The sequence below is a fragment of the Mesoplodon mirus genome (genome assembly GCF_964341445.2).
Source record: "Mesoplodon mirus genome assembly, chromosome: 5".
NCBI lineage: Eukaryota > Metazoa > Chordata > Mammalia > Artiodactyla > Ziphiidae > Mesoplodon > Mesoplodon mirus.
The window spans coordinates 180,345,117-180,358,412 of NC_138980.1; the positions used below are offsets into that span (position 1 = coordinate 180,345,117).

Here is a 13,296-nt window from a genome sequence, read left to right on the forward strand (position 1 = left end):
CCACTGCGCCACAAGGGAAGCTCGGGATCCACCCTCTTAAATGTTTAAGTGTGCAATACTGTATTGACTATCAGTAAGCTCTAGAGACATTACTGATCCTGTTTAACTGAAACTTTATGCCCCTTGGTTAGTAATTCCCCATTCCCCCCTCCCCCAGCCCTTGGCAACCACCATTCTACTCTGATTCTATAAATTTGACTATTTTAGACGCCTCATTTAGTGGAATCATACAGTATTCAACTTTCTGTAACTGGTTAATTTCATTTAGCATAATGGCCTCAAGATTCATCCATGTTTTCTCATGTTGAAGCACTTCCTTTCTGTTTAAGGCTGGAATTAGCATTCCATTGTATGTATAGACCACATTTTCGTTACCCATTTATCTGTGGATGAACATTGCGGTTGTTTTCACATCTCAGCTTCTGTGAATAATGTTGTAATGACGTGGGAGTGCTAATATCTCTTTAAGATCTTGATTTCAATTTTTTTGGAAAGATACCCAGAAGTAGAATTGCTGGATCATATGGTAGTTCTATTTTTAGTTTTCTGAGGAAACTCCATACTGTTTTCCACAGTGGCTGAACCTATTTACCTTCCCACCAACAGTGCACAAGGGTTCTGGTTTCAGGGACAATACCTCAGTACCAGGAGATGGAGTAAGGATTGTGCAGCAGGGCAGGGACACAGACCTAAAACCTCTGACCTTAGTCTAGACTTTTCCTGAGGTCAACATTCAAAGGTAGGGGACAAGGCTAGGAGTTCATCACACACAGAATATACACTCTGCATCCAAAATAGATTCATTTATCCATCCAAGCGCTGGCAATGTCATAAAATCAGTCACCACATGAAGGCTACAGTGCCTTTCCTCTACCCAAGGCTGGGAAGGAGGAGACCATGTGACAGTGATGTACCTGGTGGAAATCACCCCTGAGCTACTTTCAGCCATTTTTAGATCCCAAGGACAACTGCCAATATGACCAAAGATTCGCGAGCAGCTTAATGACTTTCTATCACAAAAGGAAAAACAAAGTTAACCCAAATATATGGGCGCTTTTAGTATTTCTCTGTCTTTTTTAAATATTAGAACATTTTAAATATAAAAAAGTAGAAAAAAACATAGCAAACACCCATTTAACATTATTCTGTCAAGAAATATTGACTAGTTACCATAATTATTTAAGATTTTTTTTAAAAAATCAATATATTTAATACCAGTTTTTAAAACTGCTTTTTGATTCCAATTGTAAAAGTCACTACTATTCTGAAAATTATATTTATCATTCATGGTATTTAATTTTTTTTTATATTTTCACGTACATAGATGATAGAGTGGCCTTGTTTGTCACTAAATTTACATGAATAGCAAATTATTCTAAATGTGTTCTTCTGCAATGTGTTTCTCCATTCCAATAGAACAGAAAAACATTTTTTTTCCTTTTTCTTAAAAATTTGTCCCACCCTCTACCTCCCACTTCTGGCAACCATCAATCTGTTCTCTGGATCTATGAGTTTGTTTTGGGAGGGGCTTTTTTTTGTTTTTTGTCTCAGATTCCATATAAGTGAGATTATACAGTGTTTGTCTTTCTCTGTCTAATTTATTTCACTTCGCATAATACCCTTAAGCTCCATCCATGTTGTCACAAATGGCAGGAGTTTCTCTTTTTATATGGCTGAATAATATTCAATTGTGTGTGTGTGTGTGTGTATACATCACACACCTTCTTTATCCATTCATCCATTGAAGGACATTTAGGTTGTTCTATATCTTGGCTATTGTAAATAATGCTGCAGTGAATATGGGAGTGTAGATAATCTTTTTGAGTTAGTGATTTTTTTTCCTTTGAATAAATATAATAAATTGCCAGAAATGGAATTGCTGGATCATATCTTGGTTCTATTTTTAATTTTTTGAGGAAACTTCATACTGTTTTCCAAAAACAATGCTTTTTCATCCTATTTTTTTTTCCTTCTTTCTTTTTTTTTTTTTTTTTTGCGGTACACGGGCCGCTCACTGTTGTGGCCTCTCCCGTTGCGGAGCACAGGCTCCAGACACACAGGCTCAGCAGCCATGGCTCACGGGCCCAGCCGCTCTGTGGCATGTGGGATTCTCCTGGACCGGGGCACGAACCCGTGTCCCCTGCATCGGCAGGCAGACTCTCAACAACTGCGCCACCAGGGAAGCCCCTTTCATCCTATTTTTTTAAGATAAATCCACATTGATATCTGTGGATATAATGTATTCATCTTACATGCTCCATAAAAATTCCATCACAAGGATGTATCTCAATATCTTTAACAAATCCCTAATTGATAGAAATTTAGATTGTTTTAAAATACATACTTACTCCTTTTGTCCGACATCTTAGTGAGGTGCAATGGTAGCAGCTGCTCTCCCGGCTTCACTATGCCACCCAAGGACGACAAGTAAAAGAAAGACGCTGAAAAGACAAAGACCCAGTGAAAATATTTGGGGGCAAGGCTGAAAAGAAGAAGTGGTCCAAAGGCAAAGTTCAGGACAAGCTCAATAACCTAGTCTTGTTTGACAAAGCAACATATGACAAACTCTGTAAAGAAATTCCCAACTGTAAGCTTATAACTCCAGCTGTCGTCTCTGAGAGGCTGAAGATTCGTGGTTCCCTGGCCAGGGCAGCCCTTCAGGGGCTCCTTAGTAAAGGACTTATTAAACTGGCTTCAAAGCACAGAGTTCAAGTAATTTACACCAGAAACACCAAGGGTGGAGATGCCCCAACTTCTGGTGAAGGTGCATGAATAGGTCCCACCAACTGTACATTTTGAAAAATAAAACTTTATTAAATAAATAAAATAAAATAAAATAAAATAAAATATGTACTTATTTGTAATAGCATAACCACAATTTTCTAATATTTACCATACTTCATATGTAATACACTTTAATGGGGTATGTGTATATGTGTGTGTGTGTCTATGCATACACATGAATGCATGTATTTTAAATTTTTTTTAGATATACTTATTTTATTTATCATTTTTTATTTATTCATTACTGAATTTGGTTTTCTAATGTCTTATTTAAATGCTTACATCTATGATCTTTGGTGACTCTTTTGTCTATAATCTCCGTGTTTCCTTTAGAAACAAGGCTATCCTAGATTTAGAAAAGTTGTTGAGACATTTTCCTGCTCTTTTCGTATTCTGGAACAGTTTGTACATGATAGGAGTTACCTAATTCATGAAGGTTTTGTAAAATTGCCAATAAAGTCAACTGTCCCTGGTACATTTTTGTGGGTAGCCCCGAGAATTAATTCAGGGCCTATATAGGTTTTTTTTTATATCTTCTTGTGTCAATTTGGGGTTTTAGTTTTTGGGTTTTGTGGGGGTTTTGGTCAATGCCATAACATTTTCTCTTGATATTGGCTTATAATTTTAAAACTCTGCTCTGTCTATATTATGTCCCCATTTTACTCTTAATATTAATTTACAACTGCCTTTGTCTTGATTGAATTTGCCCAAGATTAGTTGATGTTTAAACGTTCTTTGTAAAGCACCAGATTTTTATGGTTGTTGTTGACCTTCTGTAATGTTATTTATTGTATATTTTATTAATTTCTTATCTTTTGTTTTATTATTTTTTCCATCAATTTATTCCACTAATTGCTTTCTCCTAATTTAAGTTCAATACTTGGCTTTTTAATTTTCCATCTTTCTTTTTTTATGATATACAGATTTGAGTCAATCAAGTTCCCTACAGGAACTTCTTAAACTGTACCTTAAAAGTTGAAATATATACCTTTCCATTACAGTTTAGTTCCAAATTTCTTAAGTTTCATTTCCTTTTCTGATCAATGAGATATATAAAACTTTTTAAAATAGTTATTTCTAATGCATAGCTCTTTTATCAGGGTATTATTTATTGATTTTGAATTTTTATATTTGTCACAGAGTCAGAGAATGTGTGTTCTGTAATGTCAAAAATGTTTCTATATTCAGAAAATGACAGGATTACTGATAGTCAAAAAATTAATTTTCAAAGAGCTTGAAAAATGCAAAGCAACTTCAGAATTCTCTAAAGGGTCAATGGAACTTAGAACAAGTCACATCAGATGATGCACAGAACTCGTAACAGGACAAAATCCGCTGACACAATTCATCATCAGGAGCATGAGGACGATGCCATGTTATGGGCAATTTTAAAGCATTGTTCTCAATGTCCTTTTAAACATTTCCAAGGCCAGCTGAGAAATTCTGGAAGAAAATACTTCATTGTAGTGCAGCTCCAGCCAAGATAACATTTATCTTGAAGTTCAGAGATTTTAGACTCTTTCCAGGGTTTAATATTCACCATCTAGCAGGGGAAGTACCATCTGGACCACATAAACAGCCAGTGGGTATGAACTGGGTAGTAGAGTCTCCAAGACCCCTTATCAAGTAGGTTCTGTGTCACAATGCACTGTTGTGTGACCGCAGACAGACCCTCTACTCCTGGGAGAGCAAAGCAAACACAGCAGGACCACAGTCTAGGACTAGGTGAGGAGGAATATGCACGATTGGTCATTTAAGGCCAAACCTGAATAAGGACTGTCCACAAAGAAGGGTCCTATCCTCCCAGGAAATTTGGGGTCACCTTCTCCTATTTTCAGCACAAATCAGATGCCTTGTGGACAACAAGGAACATTCCTGGACTCTTCCCTAAAACAAGTACAAGAGACATGGATGACATTATCATAAGGGAAGAAAATGAGACCTGGAAATGGGTAAGAGACAGAACCATCCATTCTACAGAAGGAAAGAGGAAGGCCTGTGTTTACGATGAACAGTGAGGATATTCTTACCCCAGAAGCACAGATCTATCACTGAGTTAGTCCTTGTGAGCACAGCAATATGCCTTCCCCCTACAGCCCACCCCTGTGCCCACGGGGGCGGGGTGCTCAGCCAGTTATGTGACCCTTTTTGTCTGTTGCTCATTAAATAGTGGTTCAGAAAGTAGTTCACGGGATGAAGCTAAAAATCATAAAATTAGGGCTTCCCTGGTGGCGCAGTGGTTGAGAGTCCGCCTGCTGATGCAGGGGACAGGGATTCATGCCCCGGTCCGGGAGGATCCCACATGCCTCAGAGCAGCTGGGCCCGTGAGCCATGACGCTGAGCCTGCGCGTCCGGAGCCTGTGCTCTGCAACGGGAGAGGCCACAACAGTGAGAGACCAGCGTACCAAAAAAAAAAAAAAAAAAAAAAAAAATCATAAAATTAGGTTGCACAGAGCAGGTTGTATCCACAAGGAAACATTCTCCTGGAAATATCTACATTTTAATTTTTTAGGTTAAAGTATAATTTAATATAAGGGGCTGCCTAAGAGTTGACCTATAAGAGTACACAGAGGAGGGAAGGAAATAGCCTTGAAATGAGCTATTGTGACATGAAGCAACATTTCCTTCATTGTATCATGTAATACTCCAGCAAAACTGAATGTTTGTATAAGGATCCCTGTTTTTTGCAGGAGATTATCATTGCAATTCAGAAAGATCAACAGCGTTCTCCCAGGAATGGCCTAGGTGCAAACTCGCTTCCCTGCCTCCAAAAGCCACCATCCCAGGCTGATACCCAAAATTCAGAAAAGTGTGAGCCAAATCTAATATCAAGATGTAGAAAATAAGATCTCCCAAGACTCCTGGCAGTGCTAAGATTTCCCACAGCGATGTGTTGGAGAGAGAAGTTGTTTTAAGGGGAGTGCTTCACTTCCACACCCTTTCTCTCCTCCTGGCCTCTGCATGCTCTGTGTACCTTGCTCACAACACCCTGTTCACCCCCTCTCCAACCTCTGTCAACCCCCCATGGACTTCCACAGCTGAGAGGCTGCCATTCTGAGAAACCAGCGCTTCCTTGGTGCTTCCATTGCACCCATATGCAGTGAGATGAATGGTGCCCACATGGAAGATATGCCCACCTGGAACTCCAAACGTTACCCTAATAAGGGTCTTTGCAGATGTAGCTGATGTAAAGATATTGGGATGAGACCATCCTGGATTGGGGTGACTACTGTGACAAGTGTCCTTATATGAGACAGAAAAGGAAGGCATGGGGAGGGGAAGGCCATGTGACAACAGAGGCAGAGATTGGAGTGATGCATCTACAAGCCATGAAATGGGAATGCTGAGCCTTTACCAGAAGCTGGGCTGATTCTCCCTCATGGCCCTCAGAAGGAAGCCCTCTGCCAACACCTTGATCTTGGACTGCTGGCTCCCAGAACTGTGTGAGAATAAATGTCCTCGTTTCCAGCCACCCAGTGTGTAGTCCATTGTCATGTCAGCCCTAGGATCCCAGGCATCATGCTCTCCAAAGTGCACCTCTTGCTGTCTGGTAACACGCAGCTCCCTCACATCAGCACTCAGGCCTTCTTCTTGGGCATCTTCCCACAGTTTAGCTCAGTTCATGGCACATCCTGGATGCTCACAAAATGGCCACCTTCACTGCCCTGGACTCCATTACATGAAACCACCCTCTTCTCTAGCCGGCAGACCACAAGAGCAGCCTCTCCCATTTATTGTGAACTAACCACATGCTTTGTATTTTACAGTTCAATGTCCCACATCGCTCCTCTCAACAACTCAGGAAAATTATTGCTCTCCCCACTTCACAGATGGGAGAACAGAGAAGCAATGAGGTCAGATACCTGAGCCAGAGTCTCCCAGCGCTATGCCTGTGGAGGGTCTGAGTCACATGAGCCCAGTTCCTGACCACGTGGCTCCCCAGCTCGAGCTGTAACTGATGACAGAGTTAATGAGCTGTGCTAGTCACCTTGTGCTCAACACACTTTCATCGGCCACTTTATCTTACATGGACTTGTTCAGAGTCTGCCTGATAGGAGATGGACGGGTGCAAGGTCAATGCAATGCACCAGCGGGAGCCAAGAGGAGGCGACCAGAAAGGGAGCGATACTGCCCCCTCCTGGCACCAGTTGCTGATGTCCCTACAGCTGCATCAATCTCTGAAAAGCCACCAGGACTAGGGAATGGTCTGCCCCTAGACAAGGACACTTTGGCCTGCCCTCTCCGAGTCCCTCACACCAGGGAGCAGCTGTCAGCTCCCTGTCCAGGTCTTCCTGCAGAATCCTGCACTCCTTGGAAGCATTTTTCCTTATTGTGAATGTGTCAGACTCTATCTAACATGTACAAATCCCAAGACAACTGACAGGATCCATTGCAGTTAAATCAATAATTTATTCATGGTTTGCACATCATTTGTAGGGGGGGCAGGCACCGAAACAAAGCATTAGCCAATTTTTTTTTTAAAGAAGATGTTGGGGGTAGGAGTTTATTAATTTATTTATTTTTGCTGTGTTGGGTCTTCGTTTCTGTGTGAGGGCTTTCTTCTAGTTGTGGCAAGCGGGGGCCACTCTCCATCGCGGTGCACGGGCCTCTCACCATTGCGGCCTCTCTTGTTGCGGAGCACGGGCTCCAGACGCGCAGGCTCAGTAGTTGTGGCTCACGGGCCTAGTTGCTCTGCGGCATGTGGGATCTTCCCAGACCAGGGCTCGAACCCGTGTCCCCTGCATTAGCAGGCAGATTCTCAACCACTGCACCACCAGGGAGGCCCTAGCCAATATTTTTTATTAGATGATAGCCAGTGTGGTGAGAAAGTGTGTTTTAATTTCTATTTTTTATGAGTTTCCGAGGAGACCAGTCATATAATGAAGGGCTTGTTCTATCAGGCATGTGCTCCTCCACCTCTCTTGGTTGGTTCACTATTAGATCACCACTCACACATCACTCTCAGTCTCTGCTGGTTGTAAATGTGTCTTTTGTGGTGCCCCTCAGACTACCGTGCTGTCTGGTGCCCTGAGCTCCCAACAGTGGCTCCAGAAGTAGCAACCACACTGTCCTCCTAATCAAAGAAAAAGATCCAAAAACAAATGAATCGGACCAGAGCTGTCATGGGCAGTCTGAGCCCCATGTGGTCATTATTTTTCCCATTCACTTTCAAAGCAATGACAAATACCAGGCATCTTTCCTAACTCTTCCAACACAAAGTCCATTTCAATCCTAGCCACAGACTACAAAACTTCTCCTCATCTCAAATGTACCAGCGAGCATCCTTGTCGACCTTGCTCAGCAGGATCAACAAACAGCTCTGGTGCCAGATTGTCACAACAGATAAATCACCTCCCCATGGGAGCTGACACTTTGGGAAGCTGCGTGAGACAACAGATCAAGCTGCCCTTCTCCACACCTGAACGTCTGTCCTGAGTTCCAAACGCCCAGGGCTCCTTTGGGACTGATCTGAAGTCCCTTCAAGCCCACTGTCCCCAGGGCACGTCACTGTGCATGGCATCCAGTTCTTCTCAAACTTGTAGGGGCTACTCAGGCACAAATATGGGATGAAGACTCTGAATGGATGATTTGAGTAAATTAGCTCCCCACTCACACTTCCCAATGAGGGCTGGCAACCAAACTGTCCAAACAAAGAGCTGCTTCTTTGATATTTTTTAAGTGGAAAGACCCCTGTCACATGTATATTTCAAAAGCATAATCTATTCCACTTGGATTATTGCTACATTTATTATCATGAGATTAGCTACCATTTTGTTTTTTTGTTTTTTTTTTACAGCAGGTCCTTTTTGGTTATCTATTTTATTTTTTTAAAGGGACTCATTTTTTTAAATTTTTATTTTATATTGGAATACAGTTGGTTAACAGTGTTGTGTTAGTTTCAGGTGTGCTGCAAAGTGATTCAGTTATACATATACATGTATCTATTCTTTTTCAAATTCTTTTCCCATTTAGGTTATTACAGAATATTGAGCAGAGTTCCCTATGCTATACAGTAGGTCCCTGTTGGTTACCTATTTTAAACAGAGCAGTGTGTACATGTCAGTCTTAAACTCCCTAACTATCCCTCCCCTCCCCTCCCCACCCTCCTTCTTCTTTGACTTTTAGTTCAAATTATCCTCTTCACTTTTCTTAAAACATTCTTTAATCAACAATTCTTCCAGAACAAGACACGGCAAATTAAAGATGTTATTGCTATTTTAGTGGGGACTAGGCATATTTGTCCTGGTGGTCATTGACACAGTCCAACCTGATGTGAGAATAGATTCTTGGGTTAGGATTGGAAAGAAGTAGAGAAGGAAATGTGTCTCCTTGACCTTCTATTTCCCCAACCTATGTCCTTTTTCATGTCCTTTCCCTTCATCCACTTTTTTATTTTAAATCATCACTGTTTCCATTTCCTACTTAATCTTTTCTCAATAAAAGAATCAAATTATTTTATTGAGAAAAAGATAATAGGATTAACTTTTTGACTTCAAGTGTTGAATGTTTAAGATGCCACAAGAATGGCCAAACCAATGGTACTTATCCATGTGGCCTTAACCTCTCCCAAGTGTCCCACCTTGGACCTCCTCCTCTTTTCTCTGATGCCAGATGAGCTCTCGGTCTTTTCTTCCCACTTTGGTTCTTGGACACTGGCCTTAGTGCTCTCCCACTCTCCTGGTGAAATCACTCTCCTGAGCTCAGTGGCCATTCCCTGGCCCTGTCACCTGCACACCAGTGATGAAGCCAACACTCAGCTCTGTCCCCACCTTGCTCCTCTTTTTTGTTTTTTTTTTTTTACCTGGGAAGCATTAGTGTTCTGAATTATTGGCATTCTCAGAGTTCAGGCCAGAGACACCCTATGGATAAGCCAAAATAAGTGACCCCTGTTTGAAGAAATTCAAACACCAGCTGGTCAATTCTTGTCCTCTGGGTCCCCTCTTACTTCTCACTCCCACCTCAAGTGTCAACCTGCAGGTCCACTCCCAGGGTCAGCCTAAATGGAAGGGATCTGCCTTTCCTATGATCATGGGTAACTTCCAGTTTCCTTAGTGCATGGTGGCTCTGGGGGATCAGAGCAAGATAAGGCAGGTCACAGTAGGTTTTTTGGTAATGAGTGTTTTACTCTTTGGGAGGAGTATGGGATTAGTGCCCTTATAAGGAATAGGATTAGTGCCCTTATAAGACGAAGTCAGAGAGAGAGTGAGCTTTCTTTCCACCATGTGAGGACACAGTTGAATGGCAGCCATCTGCAACCTGGAAGAGGGCTCTTACCAGAACCTGAAAATGCTGGAACTCTGATCCCTGATCCCACATTTTCTGCCTCCAGAAATGTGATAAATGAATATCTATTGTTTATAAGTCATCATAAGTTTATGATGTTTTGTTATGGCAGGCCGAGCTTTCTAAGACACTAACCAAGTAATCAACCAACTCATAAGATGCTGAGTTCCTCACCACTGGGATCCTACATCACGGATAGAGTAACCATCAGCCGAGACATCTCTGAATCACCAGGCCTCTGAATTGACAGCTGCCCACTGGGACCATCTGAGTCTTTTAAATGCTGTTGCTCTGATTTAATGGGTCTGGGGTATAGTTAGGGCACTGAGATTTCTAAGAGGTTCCCAGGTGATTCTGACATCCAGACAACATCAAGACCTATGGCCTTGAGGATTCCTTCTTTTCCTGGACAGTGAGCCAGGTATGCTTCCTGGATTCCTTTCTATTCTAAGACCTCACTATTCTCTGAGTTCCTTCTCTAGTCTGTTGGGAATCTTTTTTAATTTTAGTTCAAAGAAGGCTTGCAAGCAACAGACAGAAAATGTATCTTTTCCAGCTTCACTGAGATATAAGTGACATATAACATTGTGTAAATTTAAAGTGTACAATAGGGACTTCCCTGGTGGCACAGTGGTTAAGAATCCACTCTGCCAATGCGGGGGACACAGGTTTGAACCCTGGTCCGGGAAGATCCCACATGCCGCAGAGCAACTAAGCCCCTGCACCACAGTTACTGAGACTGTGCTCTAGAGCCCACGTGCCACAACTACTGAAGTCCACACGCCTAGAGTCCGTGCTCCACAGCTAGAGAAGCCACTGCAATGAGAAGCCCGCAAACCAAAACGAAGAGTAGCCCCCTCTCACCACAACTAGAGAAAGCCTGCACGCAGCAATGAAGACCCAATGCAGCCAAAAATAAATAAATAATAAATTTATTTTTAAAAATAAGAATAAAAATTTAAAAATAAAGTGTACAATGTGCTGATTTGATACACTTACATATTGCAAAATGATTACCACTATAGTGTTAGCTAACACTTCCTTCGTGTCACATAATTACCATTTCTTTTTTTTTTTTTTTTTTTTTTTTTGCGGTACGCAAGCCTCTCACTGTTGTGGGCTCTCCCATTGAGGAGCACAGGCTCCGGACGCGCAGGCTCAGCGGCCATGGCTCACGGGCCCAGCCACTCCGCGGCATGTGGGATCTTCCCGGACCGGGGCACGAACCCGCATCCTCTACATCGGCAGGCCGACTCTCAACCACCTCGCCACCAGGGAAGCCCTACCATTTATTTTTTTGTGGTGAAAATGTATTCTTTTTGAGCTTCTCTAATTAAAAAGAAAAAAACATCACTGATGAGATTAAAATTGCAAACTGGTCGAAGTAGTATTTGTATTTCAATGGTAACACTGAATTGACATTTGGGATTAATTATTTGGAGGAGGGGGCGTCTTGCCTCTTGAAGTAGCTACTGTCAAGGATGATGAGAGTTTAGTAAGGTTAAACAACCAGATAGTAGAGCTTTATTTACATAGGTTTAAAAAATCCATTGGACCGTGAGTGACAGATGGAGGAAAGTTAAAGTACACAGCATTACTTTAATGATAAATGGTGGATAAGCATCTCTAAATGGACCACCTTATTTATCCCTATACCACCACCAAGATAGTGGTAGAATTTTTCTCAAATGGCAAGTGAGGAACTAGAAACCTTGACAGGTTAAGTAATTTTCTCATGGTGAGATGGCCAGAAAGGGACAGGACTGAGAATGACCCTTCCAAAGTCTAGGCTTTGGTCATCATCCTCTCTAATCTGCCTGGGGTGGGGAGAGAACTGCACAGAAGTCTGTGTGCCCAAAGAGCTGCCCAGCTGGTATCACTCAGTTCCACTTGCTCACCAGGGTCATGGCCAGAAAGAAGCATACAAGTATGGAGCCCATGGGACAAGTGAAGGGGCGGGGCCATAGGGAAGGAAGCCAGCTAAGTTCACAAGACATACTCCTCTCCCAACCATGAAAATATCTGCTTATGTACAGTCCTACCACCAAAATATCCATCCCACTTCTTTTGACAGGAAGAGACCTCCATGGAGAAAGTCCACACGCCCCCATCATACCTTGTTGCTCCTGTCTTGCAGGCAGCTGGAAGCAGAATTCACACAGATGGCTTTTCCTGCCTGCTCTCAGCATCACTCTGTTCTTAGTACCAAAAGTCTGAGATGCAGCCAATGGATATTACATACCACCTGGACATCCCCTGGCTGGTCCTGAAATTCCAGCCATCTGTATGGCCCTTCATGCATCCAAAAGCACCCTTAAGTAAGCATGGTAACAAAACATGGTGGCCTGGCTCCTATCTTACCCACAATGAAGCAGTTACTCAACCATTGTGTCTTCAGAGATTAGGCAGAATGTGACACTGGGTAATGTCACCTGTGATAGAAAGTGTTGCTTCTCAGCATATGGTTGGCAAGTACAACACAAGGAATTTTGGAGGACACAGTAATTTGTCTGGGTCTTTGTACAATAATCACATTAGAAGGATGCAAGAAATACATGATGTAATAAATGTAGGCACAGCTCGGTGAACTATTTATCTCTTGTGATGGCAATGCAACAAAACAGGCAGGAAATTTCCATCTAACTAGTAGGAGCAAACTCTACACATGGTAAGGAACCCCAAATTCTGAGATGTTTGAAACCCAGGATGCCTCTGGGAAACTAATAAGAGATGAAGTGAAAGGGTCAGCAGAGCCCAGAACATGAAATACCTTGTGTATGTCATATTCCACTTGCTCACTCCTTGGTCTCCTCCTCTGTTTTTGCATGAATGGTTTCTGTAATATGACCATCCCAGCCTGATATGGATGCTATTTCCAGTTCATCCTTCTCTCTTTTATCTGGATATCTTTGGTCAAGTAGAAAAATTTTCCTGATCACCTGGTGTATGAACAAGACCCCACAATACCACATAAGATATTTGTTTTGGGTTTCATTTTTTCAACAATCCCCTCCACTAATTTCAGCAAGCCAGATGCACCACTTCCCATGGGAGATCAGGTGGGAGGCTTGTTACTGTGCTGCATACAATGAGCATTTTAGATAAAACTGCACTCTCTGACCTCCCCACACTTGTACTCCTTGGGCTCCAGCCCTCCTGATTGCACCCAAATCCACTCAGCCTTCTGGGGAATGAAAGTGCATCATAAGCCCTCAACAACTAAGTTGT

At 42.2% G+C, this 13,296-nt stretch overlaps 1 protein-coding gene across 1 annotated transcript; it reads left to right on the plus strand.

Annotated features, from left to right (window-relative positions):
• Positions 1–2,407: 2,407 nt before the first annotated feature.
• Positions 2,408–2,893, plus strand: LOC309804648 (small ribosomal subunit protein eS25-like; the record flags this gene model as incomplete). Its single annotated transcript, XM_082622071.1, is given in 3 exon segments — positions 2,408–2,428; positions 2,432–2,441; positions 2,444–2,893. Coding segments are annotated over 3 exon segments (360 nt in total). The 3' UTR covers positions 2,773–2,893.
• Between the last annotated feature and the right edge of the window lie 10,403 nt (positions 2,894–13,296).